The sequence below is a fragment of the Drosophila busckii genome, chromosome 3R (assembly GCF_011750605.1).
Source record: "Drosophila busckii strain San Diego stock center, stock number 13000-0081.31 chromosome 3R, ASM1175060v1, whole genome shotgun sequence".
In the NCBI taxonomy this organism is placed as follows: Eukaryota; Metazoa; Arthropoda; class Insecta; order Diptera; family Drosophilidae; genus Drosophila; species Drosophila busckii.
The window spans coordinates 2,498,554-2,523,329 of NC_046607.1; the positions used below are offsets into that span (position 1 = coordinate 2,498,554).

The window sequence follows — 24,776 nt, forward strand, 5'->3', positions numbered from 1 at the left end:
ATTACATTTTATTATTAAGAATTGAGGAACTCATCTCCACGTATTCGACATTTACCACAACAGTAATTTATTAGTTTTTATTGGGCCCTTTTAAATTCAAATTGGCATTCAAACTTTTTCATAAGTGTGTACACACTGCGCAATGCTTAGAATCCAAGCGACAGATGTCGCTTTAACCAAAATTCAAATAATATCGATAAGTTAGCTACTTTCGAAAGCAGCTGATTTATTTTTCGAAAGCAGCTGATTGTGCTTTTACACTTTACAGCACTGACAAATTTCTACAACACTGAACATTTTTATTATTATTTATACAAATGCTGTGCAATATAATTAAGAAATCTATATAGATTTAAGAAAAACAACAACAAACAATACTTAAGGCAGTGCTAAGAATAACAAGAAATATAGTGAATTTTAAAATATATCACCTTTTTGGAAAATAAAATGATAAGTATTTGTTGTTGTTGCTTGCGCTTGTTGCCAAGGTAACTCAAAAACGCAAACACAACAAAGTTCGATCTTTTCGTGTGCCTTATACCTACACATGTATGTGTATGTGGAATACTTCCTTCCGGTCTAATTTGTATACCAATTCAAAGGTATTGCACAAACAGTAACAAGCTAAAAATTAAATTTCACAATATTTACAATAAATTAAAAATTACAGCTAATACGCTATGAGATACCTCGATCAGGACACTAACCAGAACACTGGGTGATAATAAAACTACAAGCCACATTTTATACATGGTAAGTGCTAGAACTGTTTTTCCAACTCACACCCACACACACACCAACCCAACAACTCCCACATTTAGCACAATAAGTGTGACAAATAAGCTGAAAAATTGGAGTGAAAATACAAATGTGAACCGTCAAGGAAAAAATTGAAGAAAAAACTTTCAAGCAGCCGTCAAGTGTCGCAATCAAAGATCAAAAGAGAACTTTTCTCATTTTGCTGGCATAACGGGCATTTGAAGCCGTTGCGTTGAGGTACATTAAGTGAGTTTTCATTGAACGGGAAAATGAGAAAATTACATTATGGTACAACTTTCTTTTTTACGCGCATTTTTCCTTTGGACATTTCCCAACGCTCATACCCGTACCCCACCAAAGCTACATGCGCCAGCTCAGGCTCAGCATTTAGAGGTAATTAAGACGAGTCCTTGCTGCGGCCGCTTTTAACCACACGGCAACCTACCCTACCAGCCAGGTGGCGTATGCGTGTGCAGCAGCCGCCGCTCAGACAGAGACAGATACAGTGGCACATATGCCACCGCCACCATAGACACCCGCACCACACTAGCAACCAAATGAAGTGCCCGCCCGGCCGACTCATGCCCGGTTGCACATTACACCAGAGCGAGCGTGTGCGGTGCCGAGGCAGGCAAGCGCCAGGTGTAAAATAACTATCTTGGTGCACATTTCCGCTTTGCTGCCTCGCAGCGCGATTTGCTTGACTGGCTTTGACTTCACCACAGGCTACCCTTAGCCGGCGGCGTGCAAAGGGCAGCAGTGGAGGAGTTGGGGCGCACTGAAACGCATGCCAAGCAAACGTTCATACGCCTGTAATATCCATTGATGAGTGATATCTGTTTGTCGTAAACGACTGTCAACGTCAATATATATATATATATATATATGTACATGTGCGCATCCTTATAGGCATGACTGAACTTGTGCTATTAATGTAAGATATTCCTTTTAAGCAGCTAATAACATATCACTCGGTGAGGTAATAATATTATATTGAAATATTGTTGGAGAAAATATGCAGGAGTTTTGTGACAAAAACAAAGAAGCGAAGGACAACAGATGAAAAAACATAATTTTAATTATGTACAATAAATTTCTCTAACAAAACACAACCAAATGCAAAGGAAACTAACAATTTCTAACAGCTCTTAGCAATTTATGTGGCATGTGACTTTTTATCTAAACTGTAATGTAAATGTATCAAAGGGGAGTCCTGGAGTTTATCTACTCATATGGTTTGTCCTGTCTTGCCCGAAAATAAGTTTCGTATCCTTCGAAACGTCACGCTTGCTGCGTTGCCAAAGTGACAACACAGCTGCCGAGTCTCACTCGCCTTGCTGAAAGCGGTTTTAGAAAAAGTGGAAAATGCACTGGCAGTGGAAAAGCGTGCAGCATATGCAGACATTTGCTATCTCGCTCTTGTTGGCCGAGTGTATTGACCAACTCGATTAACAATTAACAACCCCCTACAGGCGATGTTTGGTGGCCTAAACAGCTACCAACTATGAAAAATTCTACTCAGTTCCTTTGTTGTAGTTGCACTAATACGTTCGTGGCAGACGGAAGCGCAAGTACCAGGAAAAGTATTTCAAAAGCTTTCAATTGAACTGCAATTGCATGTGGAAAAGTAAGCAAGAGCAACAACAATAACAAAAGTAGCAGGAAAGCCCGAAATTTATTTGATCAATAATTTGCCGCGTTCTTAGTGATTACATGTGTGTGTGTTTATTCGTGTCCTTTCGGGCAAGCTTTACATTTCACGCGTACAATTTATGTGCTCGCTGGAGTGCATTTTAATATTTGATTTGTGAACTAAAACCCAAAACACTTTGCATTTCCGCTACGCCCCCTCACCACTCACACCTCGTACGCATAAAGACCAGGGCACTTGCTGACGACTTCGTTTATTGTTTATAAACAACAACGTGGACTGCATGACGTATGCCGGGTACGTTATTGTTATTGTTGTGTTGTGTTGTGTTGTGTTGTGTTGTGTGCACTCGCCTTAGTCCTCCCTACACACACACACACTCACAAGAAAGAATGCCCTTTTAGTGTGGGCAAAAGCCTTACGGCTAGACTTGACGTTGCCAGCGGCGCTGACAACAACTGTTATTTACATGGAGCCGGTTGCTCAGTAAACAAGTGCAGCGAGTCTGAAGCAAGTGTCGCTAAATGTGATTAAAATAGCATAAATAACATAAATGCAGTTTAAATTCATAGTAAGTGCTTGCTGCTTGTTTATATCTTAAAGTAATGGCCTTACATCAAAGTTGGTGGTTGTAAATTAAAAATCTAATTAGTTTCTATTAAGTGGGCATACAAAGAGTGCGCCTAAAAGATGCCACAAAAACGTACGCAAAGAAAATGGCGTCGCTTTGTGCCTTTGTGTGTGTGTGTGTGTGCGCGCGGAGCTGAAGCAAAAAGAATTTTGTTGTTGAGAGAACAAAGCGATGAGCAAATCAAAGTACGAAGCAAATACCTGTGAAAAGTTGAACTTTCCTAGCAACGCCCTAAGCGGAAGTCAAAAATTGTTAGCCTGACACCACCCACTCCCACACTTACAAAAATTAAAAAAAAAAAAAAATAAGAATAAGCTTTAAGTGGGCGACAACAACAATAATAGGCGGCATTTATACATTATATTAGGCATTAAGCATTGACTGCCAATTCTAATTTTAACGTTAAGAATTTTACATTTTGTTATTGCAGCTGCCTTACTAACTACTAGCTAAATTAAACCACCACAATTGCCTTAGAAAGAAAGAGGGAGAGAGAGGAACCGAGCTTAACTAGTCAACGAATTTTAGAGCCAAGTCTGCCAAAAACTTACATGAGATGAGCACACGTTTGGCAACGCAACGTCAGTTTATTATCTCGAGCAGCGCCGCTGTTGAGGCTGTTGATATCATTGAAGCGGATGCTGAGGAGACGCAGCAGCAGCAGCAGCAACAACAACAACAACAACAGCAGCAGCAGCTGGTCGCCAAGACAACAACAACAACATCGACAACAACAGGAGTAACAGCCACTGGGCATCTGTTAAGCGTAGCGTCCAGCACTCCCTCACCACCGAGTGTGCATGGCGAGCATTATGAGTTTTGCACCGAAGACGGTGTTGTTGTGGCTGCCACATTGGAAGATGTCATGACACAGGTGCTTCATTATAAATGATTTCCCATTAATCAATTGATTAACGAACTAGATTGTGTTCCACAGAATTGCCAATTGTTGCAAAAGAAACTGAGCGACGCCATTGAGGCTAATGACAATGGCACAACAAGCTCGGAGCAACAACAATTGGAGGTCATCAGTGTGGTGCTGCCCATGGATACGAGCGATTCCAGCGAGGAGGCGCATTTGCATGCACATGTGCACTCTGTAAGCGGCGAGACCAATGCCACAGCAACAGTCACAGGCGGAGCCAATGGCAATAGGAATAGCAATAACAATACTAGCAACAACAACAACAACAATACAGCCACAATACATGACTTGGCTGGTCTAAGTGCAATCAAGGATAGCGTCGATCTGGCGCAACAAGTGGCCAATGGCCAACTGACCGTAGTGCAGACTAGCGAGGATGATGATGGCACACCATTTATAACGGTTACAGGTGAGCTTGCTCTTATTTCTTTCTTCCAAGTATGTAAGTTATAGGTTATGTATGAAGGATCTGTGTGAAAATAGTTTATCTGAAATTATTCTGCAGCCGCCAATTGCTGTGCTCTTATGCTATATACATACATATATATGTATATTTATTTCTTAAAGAGTATATATTTAAGGCTGAGAAGGAGACAGGCTTAGGGAGACAGAGGAGTGCAGTGCAAATAATTCTTATAAAATTATAACTAATATAGTAAGATAAATGCTCTACTCTCTTGTTATTGGACGAAATATATTCTGATCACATTCAAAACTATATGTTAATACTTAAATTTTATAAAAGACAGTGGCATTTGAATTAATTATTAAACATTGTATGCCTGCGTGCCTGTAAAATAAAACACCGCAAGCCCAATTAAAATTCCACGCACAGCAAACATTTGTTGTTAAACAAACTTTTGCTCTAAGTACTGCGATAAATTGTAAAACAAAAAAACATATAAAAACCACTCGGTTTAACAGTTTGCCACTTTTTTTAATTAGTATGAAAAATGTTGCGGCTTATGCTGTGCGACATAAAACGAAAAAACACACAAAAAAATATATGGAGCTTTGGCTTTATCGCATGCACTTGTGTTGAGCAAAAAGCATAAGAGAGACCAGTAAATAAACAACAAACAACAACAGCAAAAAACGGCAAAAGTCGCGCCTTTTGTAAACAAACATAATCACAGGATCAGCATGTTGCTGCTGTTCGAGAGCGAGCCGGGCCGGGCCGAGCCGCGCAGGACTTAATCCGCGTGCATTTTAAGCGTTTGTCTGATATCACAATTAAAACGACTTAATTTGTAAACTGAAACGTTGAGCGCTGAGCATGAAACCCCAGGCAAAGGTACAAATCGCAACGGGAGGCTGACAGTCAACAGTCACCCCGTTAAGGACAACAGCTACCGATGATACCTGTGATGTGATGATGCGCACACCGAGGGACGGACACACAGGGCACCAGCAATGCCACGTGCTGAAACAAATGTAACACAAAACAAAAAAGCCAGCAAAAGTAAAGTGCAGCTGTGTGTCGGCTAAGGAGCGAGGCGGGCAGCGTCGAGATAGACAGACATATACATAGTAATTATTATATTCCACTTGAGCGCTGCACAATGAATTAATCGAGATTACACTTGGTGAGCACTATCTATTGTGGCAGGATCACACGCCGCCGACGTCGGCGTCGACGTGCGTTCAATTGGAGGGGTGTGTGTTCTGGCTTAGCAGGCGGCGGGCGGGGTAGTAGTGATTACAAATATTTGGTCATGATACTTGATTTTATTAGCGCAAATTACCACCACCAGCAATCCCGAAAAGGTAACAACAAATACAGTCCCTTTGTAATCACAACAAATAGACAGCAAGGACACCCTTCAAATGAAAAGCGACTTGATAATAACCTCCCGCTGTGTATTAATACCCTATCTGAAAATACTCTTAACCAGTCGTATATAGTATAATTAGCTGTAGCTTATTCTATAGACTGTAAATTATTCAAACTTGTATTAGCTAAAATTATTGAGTATTCTATTATTTGATTCAAAAATCTATTGGTGTCACTTGCAATTTCTTGTAGGGTATCTGAGTTTGCATAACTTTTGCCAAACTTCGCACAAGTCTCAGGTGGGCTTGCCGCCCCCGCTCTGGTTGCAATTGATACATATTAAGGGTTGAGATTCAACTCAACGATGCGGAAAAGCTTAAAATTTAATAACGACAGCATAAACTAAAAATAAAACTGTTGTAGTAAATACTCAACAGACAGACAGACAGCCGGACAGACACCCGGACAGACACCCTTAAGGGAACAACAGCATATGCTAGGCTTCTTTTAATTGGCCAAATAATATAAAAATATGTACATAAAGATTGCAATCAATATTACAAACAGCAGCAGTTCATGTTTATCTCGTGGCCAACATCAAACGCTAGCATTTGAAGCTCTAGATAAAACTCTATGCAACTAGCTACTCGCTACCCCAAAGCCAAGTTGCAGTTTGTTTACCAAAGGTTAATTGTTTGTTGCTGTTGTTGTTGTTGTTGTTGTTGGCATCTGCAGAGATGCAAGGATAAGCGTTGAGCTCTGCACTTGTCGGCTATCCTGGCAATTTATATTCATTTGCCCAGCAGACAAAGTGAACTCTTCATATTATGCGTGTTGGGCACTCTATAGAATATTTTTTTATTTTGCATGATCTTGATATGCGCTATGGGAATATGCACAAGTGCTGCCAGCTTGAATCGATTTTAGCGAGATTTATATTATGAGTTATATATAGGTTTAAATTCGTTTTAAGCGTTGTGCATAAATAGTTTATGCTGCTGCTGCAAGAAATTGACAGATTTAAATCAATTTAAAATCTTTAGCTACAAGATGCTTGCAAATCAATTGAAAAATACATGTAACGAAGTATGGACACAATGATGTTGGGGATGGTGCACCTGCCACTTAACATATAAATGATTCAAATTGAAATAAAAATAATAAATAAGTAAAACAAAGTAAATGTTCCAGGAGTTAGGTAAATTACGTTATGAATAGATGCCTTTCGCATATTTATTTTTAAATGCTGCCTTTGTGGTTTGTTGTTGTTAAATTCTTAGCAAACAATTTGACCATATTCATGAGTATTGAAAGCGTTTAGCAACACGGTTCGCCACTTGAATTGGCTTTTGTAGTGACAAAACTTGAAGGAGTCATTGAAAAAGCTATTTGAGGTGCAAAAGCACCTGTTAGTGCGCTTACAGTTGAGAACGTGTGGCAAGCACTAGTAGGTAGCAGGAGTAGGTGCGCGCCATGCCCATGCCCGCTGGCAGTCCACAGACCACAAGGAAATGCAATATGAGGGTTCAACTGAACGCTTGCATTGTTTCAAGCCAAGTTAATATGGAAAATATTTCGCACAAAGCGAAAGTAAATATGGAATTTTCCAAGGTAATATCAGACGTGTGTTCTGAGTAACTGCGTTTGTGACTGTGTGTGTGTGTGTGTGTGTGGGTGGTGGTAGGTGGGGCGGCGGTGTTGACATCCCTGCTGCACACCTGGGACAGCTGAGGGGCAAGGCAGGTCTTCAAGCAAGGCGCGTGCCAGCAGCAAGCGTTTTGGTTGGTCAACACCAGACTACGCAGCATCCGTTGTGGGGGTTGCTGGCAGAACAAGCACGTGCCGGGAAGCGCGAGAGAGCGACACAGAGAGAGAGAGAGAGAGAGAGAGAGAGCATGCGTGTTTCCTAGCAACCACCAGGCATGGTAGGGTAGTTAGGCGTTTGTTGCGCCCGAATGATTGGTTGCGTTGCCTTGACGCCGTCGCTGCCGCTGCTGGAAGCAGAGCAGAACAGTGCGAACGCCATCTCGCTCCCACCCACAGCCACACGGGGAGCGCATCTTCAGTGCGTCTTTTAGCCCCGGAATTAGCTCTCGCCGTTTTGAAAAATAAAACGCTATAGTGCTGGCAGCATCAGCTACAGCTACTGCTACTGCTACTGCTACAGCGACAGTTTGAATCCTTAGTGCTTATGGGGTTTGGGTTGGATTATTTGCTACGACAACTACTACGCTGCGCCCGCCGCTCGCCGTCGAACCCAATAATGGGGGAGGGTTCTTCTGCGAGGCTGCGAGGCTGTGAGGCTGGGCACAAATCATAACAACGCAGCAGCCATAAAGCCGTGCCATCACCACCATCCACGCCGCTGTAATTTAATTCGTTGCTGCGCCGCATCGTCATCATTATTTTTCGGAGGCATATTGCTAGGATAACATTTGATTTCGAGTTCAGTTGTAATTCTACCGTGCATACGTTCTGGTTGCTCCTGCTCGCCGTTGCTACGCCACCGCAGAAAGTTGCCAAGTCACTTTCACTCTCGCCACGTATCCTTAGCTCTCAACTCTCGGCTCTGTTCCGTTCCGTGCTGTCCCGTGCTGTTCCGTGTGAGTGTGTGTGGCGCAGTTGCCAAAAGCAACACACAGCATCCACGCTCATAATTAGTGTAACAAAAAACACCCGCAAAGCTGGACATGGACATGGCTCCACTTGCCGCTAGCAATTCCTGAACAAAGTGGGCCTTAAAAATTTACACTTTCCGTCCAGCTTTGGGGCGTGAAAGCGGCAAAGCGGCAAAGCGGCACAGCTTAGTTAACTTGATTGTTTTTATAAAATCAAACGAATGCATTCGCGGTTCAGCTTCGACTGTCAGACGCGTCAACAACAGCAGCAACATCAGCAGCAGCAGCAGCAGCAGCATCAACAGTTGCCAGCACATCAACAACACAACGAATTGGATTTAACACCACCGATCACGGCTACCTATACGAATCTATTGGAAAAGTGCCGCTGTAAGCTGCAGGCGCAACAGCAGCAGCAGCAGCAACACAACAGCAACAGTAACAGCAATTATCAGCAGCAACAGCCACAGCAACAGCTGCAACAGTTGCAGTCATCACATCAGAGCAATCCGCAGTGCCACCAGTTGCTGCCGCAGCAGGCACAACAACAACTGCCCGTGGCATCGCTGCCTGCCGCCCAGCTGCAACTACAACTGCATCATCATCACTATCATCATCATCACCAGACGTTTGTGGCCACCGCCAGCGCCGTTAACTACAGCAGCTGTACGGCCATTGGTGCCGCTGCTGCCGCCGCTGCCGCCACCTCTTCGTCCTCCTCCACTTCCACCTCGAGCAACTCAACAACCAGCTCAAGCTCCGTTGCCGCTGCAGCAGCAGCAACCACAGCCATGTATCATCATCACCACAGACGTCACAACAATTTGTCCTATTGTGGCGGTAAATATTTCTCAATTGCCAAACAATCCTATCAATGGCTTTTAATTGACTGTTTTCAACTCACATTTGCCAAGTCTGTATCTATGTCCGTATCTGTGTGTCTGAGTGTCCGAGTGTGTCTATGTGTGTGTGTGTGTGTTTGTTTCTGTGGGCAAGCAAAAGTGTCAGATGTCGTCGCCGTCAACAGTTGCAGCAGGATTGTTCAATGCCAGCAACTTTCAACTAAATGCAAGCAAAACAGTCAATGCAAGCTTATGTACAACTTTAATAGTAGTTTTAATTTGATGGCAGACAAAGCATAATTTTAATAGTGAAAATAAATTATCGAAGTGAAAAGAAATGAAATTTATATTCAATTCGAGAGGGAAAATTATTTGCATAACAGCTGACAAATATGTTTCTAATAATATTTGTGACATTGAACTTCAATGTTGGGTATTAAAATTAGAATTATTTTCTTCACGAAAACTATTTACTTTATGTTTATTTTATCAAAGGCCTACAAAATAGAATTTCATGTTACACATTTGTTAATTTACATTTACATATGGCGTACAAAGTCGTCAAATCATAAAAGCAACTTTCTGTTAATATTTATTAATTATATAGTTTATTATTTTAAAATTGCAAACATGTAAGTTTATGAATAATCTGGCAAAATATTCCTCAATATGAAGAAAACAAATTAGTTGTCTCCATGAAATAATTTAATAAAATGTTTAAACAATTTTATTTGCGACTTGTTAGATATTCTTTAAAAACTTCACGTAGTATTGAAATTGATTCGAATGGTAGATATGTCTGCTTTAGTTTCAGCAGTATCTAAATAGTTAAATCTTAGTATTAACTTTAATACTATACGGCTTATTAAAAAATCAAATGCCGTCGGCTAAAAAGTCTATAGCATACACAAAATAATGGTTGCAGGTCAAAGTTTAACTTATTTAATATTTCCAATGTACTTAACTCACAATCGTATTATAGTCTAAGCACACTATTTGATGTAATAATTAAATACGTAATTTATCTGCTTACAGTTTCCGGTCAGGAGCAAAACTATCAAGTGCAATATGTGGACTCGGAATTGTACCACAGCAATTCGAGTCAAACGCAAATGTAAGTACACCTGTCTGACTGTCTGTCTGTCTGACTCTCTGACTCTCTGTCAGCGCGTCGAAGCGGCCAGTTTGAGCTCCACTCATTTATACGGTTATGGCTATGTCGATGTTTATGTTTATGTTTATTTGCTCGTGGAACAGGACATATCCGTTTTGCCCTGTAGGCGATTACCAGAGCAGTGGTCAGACATATTACTCCACAACGGCGGCGGCAGCGGCGGCGGGCAACTATGCAACGGCAACGGCTGGCGGTGCGGTGGGAAGCGCGCATTCGACAACGCTTCCGTATTTGGTGCCCGTGGAGGAGAGCCTGATATTGAATGGGTCATCGCAGTCGCATAGCCGCGACTCGCCGCACAGCTTGACGGTGAGTAGTAGGAAGCGTGAGTGCGATAGTGTGAGTGGGCCATTGACATTGACTAACCATTGGGCGCAACTGCAGCATGAGGTTGCCTACATACAGGAAGCGCAGAGCACACCGCAGACGCCCACATCGACAACAACAACGCACTCGGCCAGCGGCAGCATTGGCAATGGGCCCGACGGGGCGTCGCCCGACAGTGACCAGAGCGCCCTGGGCAACAGCAACAAGATTGCCTCGGCAACGGTAAGTGCTCGCTCTCGTTGGGGGTTGGTTGGTTGGTTGGTTGCTTGGCTGCAGGCTCCGCCTGGACACCTGCAGCAGCGTTGCTAGCATCTCATTCGCACTCTCTTGTTGACACCCACACAGATCAAATGGCTGTCGCGTAACTACGAGACGGCCGACGGCGTCAGTCTGCCACGCTCGACGCTCTATAACCACTACATGCAGCACTGCAACGAACAGAAGCTGGAGCCAGTGAATGCAGCCAGCTTTGGCAAGCTGATACGCTCGGTGTTCTCCGGCCTGCGCACACGTCGCCTGGGCACGCGCGGCAATTCGAAATACCATTATTATGGCATTCGCATCAAGCCCGGCTCGCTGCTAACACACCAGACGATGGAGGACAAGTCAATGCAGGCCTTTAGCACCACCCATGCAGGCGCCCAACTTATCAATGTCAGCAGCAGCGCCGGCAGCCATCAGCAGGGCGGCGGCTCCAATGGCACCACCAATGGTCTTGCCGCAAGCGCCAACCAGCGCGCTGCAGGCGCCAAAAAGCACAACTTCAAACCGGAGACCTACGAGACGTGCATACAGGTGAGAAACAGCAACAGCAACAGCAGCTTGGCAGGCTCAAAATGAACGCCAGATGAACTAACTAATCATATGGTCACTGTTGCAGTACATTGGCGATGGGGCGGGTGCCATGCCACAATTTCCGGTGATTGAGCTGAGCCACAGTTTCCACAGCGAACTCACGCTGGACGATGTGGACACATTCCGTGGTCTGTATCGTGAGCACTGCGAATCGTTTCTGGATGCGGTGCTGAATCTGGAATTTGGCACCGTTGAGTTTTTGCTGCGCGACTTTTGGCGCACCAGCGACAACAACAATCTGGACGAGTGCGAGGAGGAGAAGTATTTGAGCAAAACGAAGCTCTATCTCTTGTGCCACTGCGCAGAAGTGCAAAAGTTTGTGCGCGAGGTGAGCTACAGCAGTTGCAATTGGTCGGCTCGACCAAGCGGACGCAGTACAGCAGATGCTAATAACAATCTTGTATGCGGCAGGTGGACTATCAGTTCTATCAGAACACTGTGGATGTTATCATTCCGGACGTGCTGCGTTCGATACCAAATGCTCTGACGCAGGCCATACGCAACTTTGCCAAGAATCTGGAGCTGTGGCTCTGTGAGAGCATGCTGGGCGTGCCGGAGCAATTGGCGCAGATTAAGACAACCGCTGTGTCGGCATTCTGTCAAACCCTACGCCGTTATACATCCCTCAATCATTTGGCACAAGCGGCACGCGCTGTGCTCCAGAACGGCGCACAAATTTCACAAATGCTCAGCGATTTGAATCGCGTGGATTTTCACAATGTGCAGGTGAGCTCGAACAACTACTACAAGTGACAGAGTGTAGAGTCTATAGCCTAATGTTTCCACAGGAGCAAGCTGCCTGGGTTAGTCAGTGTGCGCCGGCGGTGGTGCAGCGTTTGGAAAATGATTTCAAGACGGCACTGCAGCAGCAAAGTTCGCTGGAGCAGTGGGCCAGCTGGCTGCAAATCGTAGTCGAGTCTGCGATGGAGGAGTATACGGGCAAGCCGAGCTATGCGCGTGCAGCACGGCAATTCTTGCTGAAATGGAGCTTCTACAGTTCCATGATCATTCGAGACTTAACGCTACGGTCGGCGTCCAGCTTCGGCAGCTTCCATCTCATACGCCTGCTGTTCGATGAGTACATGTTCTATCTGGTGGAGCATAAGATAGCCGAGGCGCAACAGAAGACAGCCATTGCAGTCATATGCGAGCGCATGGTAGGCAACTAGCAGCAATTGCTTATTATATGAACTATATAACACTCAATTAACTGTACAACCTTTGACCAGAAGAAAGAAATGGATTTTGAGTTTGAATGCCAGTTTGCGTACATCACCAGCGACGGCGAGCAGACCACAAACACTAGCACTGGCCCCCACAGCAACAATGTGGCCACATCTGGCGCCGTAAACAGCACGCCCGGCAACGAAGCCAAACGTCTCAAACAGGAATGAGTGTGGCATGGAGTTCCCCGATGCTATATTAAGTTGCTATATTTAATAGTATATTGTTATGTACCCAGAAATCATCAGAAATCATCATCATCATCATGCGCTGCAATTAGTCAAAACGTATCAAAGATTAACTCTCACTACAGCTGTGCATTTAATAGTCAAACAAGTCTGCATGTCTGCATGCATGTATTTGGTTTTAGACATTAGCTCATAGGCATCTACATCTATCTATCTACATATAGTATAGGGTATACAATACATTGTATAATTAAAATATTATTGCCCACGCATAAAGTGAAGAACCGTCCAGGCAGCAAGCGCATCCAACGCCCTGCGAGCGTTAGCCTTGTCTGTTTATGAATACAGTGTATTCCATTGGAAGCAGAAGCAGAAGCAGAAGCAGAAACTGAAACTAAAACTGAAAAAGAAACACTTTAATTTAAGTCAGGTATTTGTGTCTAAAATAAACCGTAATATTTAATATTTGTTTAAAGTAAACTTAAGAGAGCGCAACAGTTTTGTCTGGTTTCAACTTCAGATTGTACAGCAGCATGTACTTACTTACATATAAAAAAATAGTTTTTAAAAGAAACACACACATGTAGATGCATGCACCAGCAACAACACTTCATTGTGTATAGTTATAGTTAAGCGAAAGTGCTCAGCTCGTAAATGGTTTGCTCAATTGGCTATGGAGAATGTAAAGCGGAGAGTGGACAGTGAAAAGTGGAAAGCGTAAGCTACGTAAACAACAGGCCTTAAATGTGCAAATATCAACACTCAATTTATTACAATACAATACAATGCATAAAAGAATTTTGAAATTCAAACTTATATACAAAGTAAGAATCTACAGTGAAGGATAGAGAGAAATATTTTAACAGAGGCGCTTAATAAAGTATTTTATGCCATTTTTAGGTATTTACTCAACAAGCAACAAATACAAATACAAATACAAATATAAACAAAAAAGAAACTATCTTTTATAAGTCAAACGGCTACATACATCTATAAGAAATGCAACGAAAAACAAATTCTAGTCTTATCAACAACATTAAGTATGAGCACCTTCAAGCATAATCGTTCGTAATTCGGCTCTTGACGAATTTACCAAGCTCAGACTACTGAATATGTGATTCACTTTAACACAAAGTCTATTACCAAAGTCAATGCTTGTTGTGTGCTTCAATAATTTATGCTAATCCTTGTGTATTCATTCAAATTTTGTACTTCTGTCCTTTGAAATCAACAAAATCTGCATGTTTCCTCAAAAATTGTTGTACTAATTTAATTTTAAGATTTGACTTTTATCTATGTTCTCTAACTGCACAATTAAAGATGCTCAATGTCATTGCGTTGTGTCGACTAGAGATATATCTATCTATAAACTTCAATTTTATTGCTCAAACTACAAAAATAAGCTGAAACTTGAGCTTTATTGGTTGTTAAAATATATAACAATACAAAGAAAAACGTATAAACAAAATAAATTTTAATAACAAAAACAAAAAAGTATTTATGTATGTGAAATAAAGATGTATTTAAAAGTCCACATATAATATCTCAACCTTTTATTCCACTTATATTGGGCACTAACTTTATTTGCACCTTGAATATATGTATACCGTATACTATAATTTGCATATACCCACTTCTATACATTTTCAAAACTCAATAATATTCACATTTGGAAGTCATTTGAATAAAATTACATGGGTTATATGTCATCGTATTATATACTTGTCTTCGCAAAAAACTTTCACGTCTTTTTATTTTGTAAGTAAATTAGTAAATGCTACGGTGGCTGCCTAATTATTAATTATTGGGAGTTTATATATAAAAAAAAATTCAAATCTGAAATGAAATGAAACTTTTTATATACATATTTATTATTTTTTTTATTAATTTCTAGTATTTTTTTTGGTTTCAATTGTGTTTTACATATTGATTTCCTAACAACTTTATACAAAAATTGTTATTTTTTTTAGTGTTTTACAAAATTTGTATACATTTTTAATATAACTAATATATAAACGCTAGTTTAATAAGTTCATTAATATTACAACAATATATGTATGTCTGGTATATCCCGATAATATAAAAAATAGAAACAAAAAATGTATTATAATTACTATTATAAATGTTATTGAGCACAGGATATTTTTATTTACACCGTTTATAATTAAGTCAACTTATTTCAGTTCCCTTTATTGTTTTGTACTTTGTATTTGAAAAATCTGAGGTCCCTGTTAACGCTCATATTAACTGAGTTCCTGAAATGTTTGCCGTATACGACATGTTCAATTCAAGTCTTTTGTGTGCTATGAATTCGTTGACAATTCATTTGGAATATTTGCAATTCGATATTGGTTTGGTCAGTGATTTCGTTTGTGTTAATACTAAAGTAAAATTAAATGCATTGCTTACAAACTAAAATAGTATACAAAATATATCTAAAAAATATTTACATACGTTTTGAGTTTTAAATTTGTTTTAATTGACTGTACTTTAAAACACATATTGAATATTATATATGTTCACACCTAGTTTATGATCGTATTTAATTTTTAGCAAACATTTAATGAATAACCCCTGTTATACTCAAATACTGGACCGGCAAGTTTTGGGTGTTTTTTTTTTCAATATTACCTAAATATAAATGCTTAAAAAATGATTTCTGGAATTATATCTACAAATATCATTACTTATGATGATAATGATGGATAAGGACATATTTATGTATGTACACCATAACAAATGTGGAAATATATATTTCGTTGTCAAAAATGGGTTTGTGTCTGGGCTTAAAAGCTACAAAATGTAGCATCTACATGCTGTTTATGGTCTTATTACTATTGTAGCCGAAAGGTTGTCAACAGTATTATAGTATATAGAATTTATATATATATATATATATATATATATATATATATGTATTATGATTCGAGATCAAAGTCATTAATTTGATAGACATGAAAATTAACAATTAACAAGAAATGTTTCGTCAATGTTGCATATATAGAATATCGACTGACTTAATAATTAATTTCTTGAGTTATATACCCAAGCATCAGAAAGTGGTTTGAGGGTATAAATCGTATATGAAAACATAAACATTTATTTTATGAGCCACTTTATAGAATGTACATAGAAATGGAAAAGTTGTATTGCAAGACGATTAATGAAGAGCGAAAACTACAAAAGCCATTATGACTTAAATTGATAGAATTTGATATGTAATAACAAATCGCAAATCGTTGAACTGCACAGTGCACATACAAAGAAATCGAATCCTAAAAATTACATAGTTTCTAAACTAAGCCCTACTTGAATACCAAGTATTTGTATAGTAAATGCATTTCATTTGTGCACTTATAAATGTGTGTGAATGTATGTTTCATGTATGTACATGTAAGAGCTTAGATGATGCGATTGACCAGCGGCATTTTGCGACGATTGTATGTGGGCGGAACCTGTTGCACCTTAACCTTCTGTCCATACTGTTGCTCTAGCTCGCCGGCGGGACCAATAGCGTAGTTGATATCAAGCCGCGCCCGCTTCGGCGACCGATAGCCATCGTTGGCATTCAAATCAGCTGGATTTAGCTCAATTATATTCTCGCATTGGCCGTTTATAATGCTGCGGCGTACCGCCTCCTTATCGTCCTCGATGTCAATGGCGTCATAGAGGTCGTTAACCTGCACAGATTACACAATTAATACAAGTCATGTAAATATTAACAAGCTTACAACAACTCACCTCAATGTCAAAGTCATCGCTCTTCTGCGCATGCAATAGCTGATGTCCTGCGGCCAGTTGATTGGTTGATACGTACTCCTCATCATCGCTTTGGGCCCAACTAAAGTTCATGAAATAATGCTTATAAATTATCGTTCTACTCGAGTCGACCAATATTGACTTACTCGACTTCATCAATATCATCGTTCTCCTCCTCCTCAACCAGCATTGCATCAATAAGCGTATCATCAAAGTCATGTTCTTCCAAATCGGAGGACTCCTCAATTTCGGATTGAGAATCAAGCTCTACATCGGAATCCGCAGAGCCATGTTTCATTTCACCACGCTCTAGAGCATCCAAATGCTCCGGATAAACCATGGCGCCACGTATAGCCGCCGGATCTTTTCGTGACCACTTCTGCACCTCCTCATCCATCTTGCAGATGCGTTCCGGATTCATGGCCCAGCGGCAACCCTTGCGCTGATTGCCATTCGTGGCTGGTCGTTCTATCTTTTCGAAGCACTTGTTCAGCGATAGATTGTGTCGCACGCTGTTTTTCCAGCCACTGGGCGCATTCTCAAAGTATGGGAAGTGCTGGCAGAGGAAGCTATAGATCTCAGAGACAGGCAGCGAACCAGCGCGTGAATTTTTCAGTGCCAAGGCAATGAGGCACGAATACGAGAAGGCGGGCTTGGGGAAAAGATTAGCTCCAGATGGTAGTTTTGACTTTGGATGCAACGTCTTGATACCTCCTACATTGCCAATTAAGTTGTTGTTATTACTGATATTCAAGCTATTATTGAGCGGAGAAGCGGATAATGCGGGACGCGATAAAGCAGGGGAGGCGCAAGGAGAGCCACTGCTCTGATGGATCTGAATCTGATGATGTGGCGAGTTGGCTGCCGAGGCAATGCTTTTGGGTGTGCTGCAGCTCTGCCGCCTTGCCACACCACTAGAATGGAGTGTGGTCATGTTTTGCAGTGGACTTGCCTCACGGTCACGCTTAAGTACAATATTGCCATTGGATGTGAGCGGAGAGCCATTGGATGACTTGGTATTTGCTTGCTGCTTTAGCTTGTTGTATGTTGCGCTATTGGCAAAGGTCAGTCCGCCAATGCCCGGTCCCAGTTTAATGGTGTTGGTAGCACAGCCGCCAGTCAGCAGCCCACTTGCTTTTGCCGCACTTTTGTTCTCCTCTGTTGCAGATTGAGCCTTGCGCAGCTCTGTGCCAAGATCCTTGCGTACAGCATCTACAGCCGATGAATTACGTCGCTGCTGCAGTGCCGCATTGCTAGCCATAGTTGCTGGTGCTGAGATGCCGCCGACTCCAGCTGATGTGATAATGGGCAGCGTTGAAATCTGCTTTGGTATATGCGCACTTACTTTTTCCCGGCGTAATGAACCAGCGCTAACCTTCATCTGGGCCGGCGAAAAGGTTAAATGCGACTTGTGCTGATCACATGGCGAGGCAGGCGGCTGTACAGCAGCAGAGCCCGCTCTGCTTTGGGTCGTTGACGTGCCATTGACACGTGCCTTACGTGGAGAGCCAGCGCCCAGCAGTGAGCTGCCGCCAGAATTTGAGTTGATTAGCGGCATGACGGAGTTGGGATTCACACAGGCGCCGACATCAGCAAAGTAATCTGTTGTGGACCAAAAGTTGGCGCAAGAACCCATCCATTTAGCTGTGGGTGATGCATGCAACGCACTGCTCGCCAAGAGATTTGCGTTCGCATTGTGGGCTGATGGTGCCGAATTGTTGTTATTTATTGCTGAAATAGCTTCGAGTGCATGGTCGAGGGATGAGGTCAAATCACTGGAGCTGCCTACGACATTTGCAATCTCGGCGCGTATGTCTACGTTTAGCATGTCCTGCATCGAGTCGGACACATAAAAGTCCAACGAAGGACCTGCAGCATCCTGTAACGGTAAAGTAAGGTATATTATTAAATCGTTGATTTGATTTATTTGCAGTGTAAATGGCGCCAACAGTCTAAGCAAATATCGATATTTTATCGTTTTAAACGCAAGTGTTGGCAACTACGAAAGAATATTCAAAGGCTCGTTACTTTTGAATTTTAAATTAAATTTCTACTATTGCACATCTTAATGAATTAATTTGAATTAATTTGTCTACTATCATTTTTTCTTTGCTTCACCGCAGCGCAACCTAATTAGAAATTCTAATTATATGCCTTACAGATACATAGACATAAATTAATTAATAAATTAATACATACATTAATGTATACACTTTTGCTTTCCTACGTGCAACAACAAATTATAAGAACTGATACGATGTTGTGCAAAGAAGCAGGAGTGAAAACAAAACCAGTTTATGATCCCCAAGGCAGGCAACGAATAGCAAACACAGATACAACTATACAAGTATGTGTGTATATCATTATGTCTGTAGCTCATGAGACAAGGCGCCGTGTGGATGGTAACATAAACTGAATTAACTTACAACGCAAAGGAATGCATTAAGCATAAACAAATACACATACATGCTATGTATGTATGTATGTAGTATGTATATATTGGACTTAAGAGAGACAGGGATAAAATTGTGTGATATTGAGAAGGACATTGTAAACCGGATATCAGAAAAATTGAAAGTTTGTTGCAATCACAAGTTGAAGCTGAGCTGCTGGACATAAATATTCAGATATTAATTATTTTCTAAAATTACACATAACATAAATAAAATAAATATTTGTATACAAAAGAAACGTATAAATAAATTTAAGTGCATCTGCATATTGTGCTGCATAGATATATAAAGTAATGGACTGTGTTGCTAATAAAACCAACCACCATGAATGTGTTGCTAAGCCACAAATGTTGCAGCAACATATGACAAAGAACACGCAGCAATAAAAAGGGGGAAAATAAATAAATATCGCTGTGTATGTATGTATGTATATGTACGAACAAATGTAAAAAAAGGAATTAAACAGCAAGCAACAGCAAACAGCGACGAACAGGGAAGCAATACGAGACCAACAAAGTATTGCTGTGTCTGTGTGTGTGTGTGTTTTTGTTCGTATGCATAGCAGAGACGTCGACGTCGTCGTTTCATGTTAAATTTGAGCGAAGAGAAGCCACAGCAAAACTCTACTACTCTGCTCTTTGCGCTGGAACAGAGTTGCCCTCAGTACAGTTGGCAACAAAACACAGTTCGGCGAATTGTAACAGCAACAGAGCAGCAGTAAATATGAGCGCTCGTTTTGAATACTCTTTTTTTTTGTTCAGCTGCTCGGCTGCTGTTGTGCTGTGTCGTCGTTATTGCGGAAACTTTAATTCTGCTACGAAAAAAGGGTAGTAGACGTGTGTTGTTTAGTAGTAGACGTATAAAAACATGGGCCCCTCATGTTGGTGCGATTGCTTTGGGTATTAGGAGCAACAAGATGATAAACGAAAAAAAGGCGGTTGTGCTGTTCGCGCCTGTTACTCTACAGCCTGTGAGTGACTGTTAGCATGTCCTTGGACACATTCCAAATCGTTGACCCACGCCACACTCCCCCTGACTGTCTGGGCCGGCCGCAAAAAATCGATAGACGATGGCATACACATAACTGTTGGCACATCCCGCCATATAAACGGGATGTGATAAGTTGCATAATTTAGCAGGATACCATAAATTTAAGCAGGGAAACTCTCCTTTGCTTGGCGTTTGCTCTTTATCAGTTGTGAGATGGTAAAAAAAAATACGTGGGAGTTAACCATGTCTGGGAGCGTAATTATTCAAATTTCAAATACATATGTAAGAATATAATTTTTGGGATTTTTGGATAGACAATTTTAATTAATCATTCTTGCCCCTTTAAGCGCCTTTTTTTGTTTACCCTCAAAATCAAGATGTGAGTTGCAGCAGGTGTTGCATGCTCACTGATGTTGATTGTTATGCTTTAATGTTAAGCAGCAGCAGCTGCCATGTCCATACTTTTGTTGATATCTGAGTTGGATTTGGCTTTTATCTTTTAATGAAGCGTAATGGTAGCGTAGCATAGGTCAACAAAAGGACACGCACGTGTATCTAGTAGATATGCAGATACATTCAAACACGTATTTATGAAATTCAACTAAATTGAGGACAACGGAAAACTACTGATTATGAACTGAATGTGTGTAGCTTTTTAAAAGGCTACGGTTAATTCATTCATACAAATTGATTTCATTTCAAGTACTTAAAGCATCCCAGCGGAGTTGAATTTTTTGTATAATTTTGAAAAATTATTAAACACCGATGCTTATCGGTACATGCTTATGTACACATGCTTAGATATGTAGTTTGCATTTCCTGTACAATAACTAACCCACTCTCAATAATATTCATTTGAATGAGAAGCAAATTGGTTTTGCTCAGACTTGTGATGAAATTGATAAAGGGTTTTTTTTAATTCTTTGCTCTACTTCTGTCAAGATATTCTATACACTCCAAAGATCTATTCATTAGGCATATACATTTTTCTTCTGCATGTGTGTGCGCGCATTGATAACCTTTTGGAAGGCAGACGTCGAGGACTAGGCCGCCAGAGATCAGGCAGCTGCAATTTCCAACTCGAGGAGGGTTGTTGCTGTAATTGTAGTTACGCATACACACACACACACACACATACACTTGCAGAGTAATGAATATATGTATGCTCAAAGTGGTTGTTTGAGCTGCATTTCGAAACGGAAAGCAAACTTCCTGCTTCTAATTGGTTTTACTTGGTGCTTGGGTGGCGGAATCCAAGAAAAATAACATACAATTTTAACACCTGCATTTGCAACTCAGTCTCCTGTTAACATATGAAATAAAAATGTTTAAGCAAAAAATGTGCCAAAATAAAAAATACATTGAATAGGCGTGCAAAATTGTCAGCAAGCAGACGAAAGCTTGACGAAGAGAGACTTTTAGGAGAGCAAGAAGAAAAAGTATTTTAGTATTTAGTTTGCTTTTTTGGCTTATGGAAAGCAGCTGCTGTTGCTGTTGCTGCCACTGCCGCCTGATGACCTTTTTAAGTTGTGCAACGAAGCAGTGAGCAACATGCAGCAGCAACATGTTAAGGACTCGCAACAACGTCGTAACACCCTTGGCCATCCGTAGCAGCAGCAGTTTCTTGATCCCGGGGTGCATGCATTCAGTTTTAATTTCTTGCTCTTTGGTTATTCCTCTGTTTTCCTTTTTGTGTTGCATTTGCCTTGCGCCTTACTTTTGTGGCAGGCAGCATCTGCCGTAGGTCTTTTGTGTCTGTTGTTGTTAGCACACCTCAGGCAGTTACATTTCTTTCTGATGACCGCTTTCACCTTAAAATGTTAATGGCTTGCGAGACTACGACATGACACACAAATCCGAATCCGAGGATTCAGGTAAAAATCATACTTAGGCCTAATGCTTGCGTATAGTTAGTTATGAGCGCCCATTTGTAAATTACTTTACGATGCAGTTGAAGCAGCTAAAACTCTGACTGGGACAATCCTATCCTGACACACACACACCACTAAATCCGTGGCACAGAAAGCACACACATACATATATGTACATTAGTTGTATGGAATTGAAGAATTTTTATAAAAACCATCTATACATTTTTTAATTGTTTGGCCTACATTTTCTTCACACAGTCTATGGTTGCTGGCAAAGTTAACAGTTTTCCTTGTGTGTGTGTTGGGGCCGTGAGAAAATCTATGCGGCATACAGCTGGGCGCTCATATTCGGGCAGCAAACGAACAACGACATGTTGCCACACACATATTTTGGGGGGGGTGGGCTTCTGTGCCTTGTGGGTGAATTCAGACTCACTCAAAGTCAAAGTCGCCGGGCGATGGCGCGTTGAACTTTGAAGTCGTTTTCATTTCAATTCGAGAGTGAGTGAGAGTTTAAATGAGAGAACGAGAGCGCGCTAACGCAAAGCTTTTGAAGTGTGGTTCTGGCTGTTGAGCGCCCGCAACATTTGACTTTGCTCTTTCTCTCTCGCTCGCACTCTTCCCCTTCGTAACTTGTGGCGTTTGAAAAAAAAATCTGCAAGATAAAAGCGTTTCATTGTGTTTGCCTTGCTCCCCCCGATTCACATACAAATAAACTTGTGGTTGTTTTACACACACACTCATCTGCATCTGTGTGTGTGTGTGTGCTTGCGAAATTGTTTACATGTTGCGTTTACCAGGCGCACATGCAAGACAAATGTTTAGAAGCCTTTCAATTTCAAAAAACTTTGTAGGAGGTCAGGACTAATGTACATAGATTTGTACATAAATTCATACATACATTTATGCATACTTAAAACAAAAGTAGCCGCCAGTAATGGCGAGTTGAACGTTTGGCCTTCAAAAAGTTGCGAGCAAAAAATAAACCCGAAGATACATTAACAGACAAATCAACGAAGCAGCAGATCACAGCAAATGAGCAGAAAGATATATTTTTAACATATGTATGTATGTACGTTTATATACATAATCTAGCTTCAATAACTGCGTATACATTTTTCGCAAAATTTACAAAATAGAAGATATTGTTCTCTTATTTCATATTCACTAAATATGTAATACATAAATATCAACCTATTAGGACGTGGGACGGGCAAAGTTAATCAACGCTACATTCAGGAAGTGGTACATAACATAACATACAAATGTTTTTACAATTTTCAAGAATCATATTATCGGCGGCGACTGCTTTGTTCCGGTCGTGTCGCCGCTTTGGCCCCCACATTAATCAGCGGGCTCAATGAGTGCGCGCAGCTTTAGATCAAAATTCAAAGCGTAACGATCAGAAAAAAACTATTCGCTGTGGCGAAGGCGAATTCAATTTTAAAAATTATACGTTAAAAACGGCACGACTAAGCGAATTATGCGATGAATACAAAGCAAAAACATTGAACAAGAGAGCGAGAGAGCAAAAGCAAAGACGGAGAGTGAGTAATAAACTGCTGTTGGAGCTCGTGGAGGGGGAATAGTAGGGAAATGTAATACTTGGAGAGCGGCGCTGCTTTGTCGACTACGGCGAGTTCGCCGCCCAAACGAACGTTACAATTTGAAATACGAAGACAAAAAAGCCCCACTGCTGTCAATGTGTGCTCATTGAGCATGTGTGCGTGTGACCGGCCGGCAAAGTCAAATTTGCTAAACAATTTTATTTGTGTTGCTGCTTTCTGTTTTTGTCCATTTTCTTTTGTTACTCAGTTTTGTTAAACAAACACATAGAGGTGTTCGCACATATGTACATACATATGTATGCTTGTTAGAATGTGCGGGAGTTAATTATTTATATATATGTATATGGATGTGTACGTACCGCATATTTGGTGAAGAAACCCTCGTGTATGCTACTCGAATAATCCTCCAATTCGAACATTTTTTGGCCCTTTTATTCGCGTTTACAGTTGCAGCTACAGATCTTCTCTAGTTTCGTTATCGCTTATCCCTTCCTATCTCCTTTCTTAATCCCTCTTCACTCACTTTTAATTCCAGCGAGTAATCGTGCAAGTACAAAAACCGTTACTCGTCTGAGACAGCACAAAATATAGTTCGTTCTTAAATTCCTTTTTGCCTATTTGCACATTTTTTATTCACAGAAGCACTTTATAAACAATTTCATAATCATATATCTATATGCTATTCAATCATGTATTTGCCATTTTTGTATCCACAAATCGTACACATTTCATATTCAAAATTAATAATAATAATAATTATTATTCAAAATATTTACGCGAGAGACACAAAACACACGTCCGACACGTTCAACATCCAAAATATTACTTAAAATATAAGATATTCATATAAGATAATCATGTAAAATATAAGTGATACATATAAGTATAAGTTCGAATCAAATGTTCGTCTCAATTGTTGCACATATCATCCAGTAGTCTTATAATTACGCGAGTGTTATCTGCAATGAAGTTGAAAGAGTAGTGCGGCATTATAGGTGTGAGCGAGAGAGGCAAGTCAGTGGACAGTATAACAAATAATACTACTTTATGTATGATAGGTGAACAGAACTTATGGAGATTTGCTTTTCTGTGTATTTAGTCCGAGGAAATGTACAAAATCAGATTGACATTGAAGGGTTGCTCCGATTTTTTATTTTTGTAATGTTG

The 24,776-nt window shown here is 40.8% G+C and overlaps 2 protein-coding genes across 4 annotated transcripts; one reads left to right on the forward strand and one right to left on the reverse strand.

Annotated features, from left to right (window-relative positions):
- The first annotated feature begins 449 nt into the window (after window positions 1-449).
- LOC108604503 (DNA-binding protein RFX2) lies at window positions 450-14,403 on the forward strand. 3 transcript variants are annotated; one of them, XM_017994001.1, is made up of 12 exons: window positions 450-602; window positions 671-753; window positions 3,472-3,915; window positions 3,979-4,375; window positions 10,236-10,314; window positions 10,458-10,683; window positions 10,759-10,923; window positions 11,047-11,496; window positions 11,582-11,884; window positions 11,968-12,282; window positions 12,345-12,713; window positions 12,786-14,403. In XM_017994001.1, exons 3-12 carry the CDS (start codon window positions 3,598-3,600, stop codon window positions 12,948-12,950), a joined length of 2,787 nt encoding a protein of 928 aa, XP_017849490.1. In that variant the 5' UTR covers window positions 450-602; window positions 671-753; window positions 3,472-3,597; the 3' UTR covers window positions 12,951-14,403. The 3 variants fall into 3 exon arrangements, with proteins under 3 accessions (XP_017849490.1, XP_017849488.1, XP_017849489.1); XM_017993999.1 differs by having other exon boundaries at window positions 10,458-10,923; XM_017994000.1 differs by having other exon boundaries at window positions 10,458-10,923; window positions 12,789-14,403.
- Window positions 14,404-16,297: 1,894 nt separating this feature from the next.
- LOC108602179 lies at window positions 16,298-24,280 on the reverse strand. Its single transcript, XM_017990219.1, has 4 exons — window positions 23,969-24,280; window positions 16,874-18,606; window positions 16,710-16,809; window positions 16,298-16,648 (listed from the first exon to the last, which is right to left on the reverse strand). The coding sequence occupies exons 1-4, from the start codon at window positions 24,026-24,028 to the stop codon at window positions 16,370-16,372; spliced, it is 2,172 nt and encodes a 723-aa protein (XP_017845708.1). The 5' UTR covers window positions 24,029-24,280; the 3' UTR covers window positions 16,298-16,369.
- Window positions 24,281-24,776: the final 496 nt, after the last annotated feature.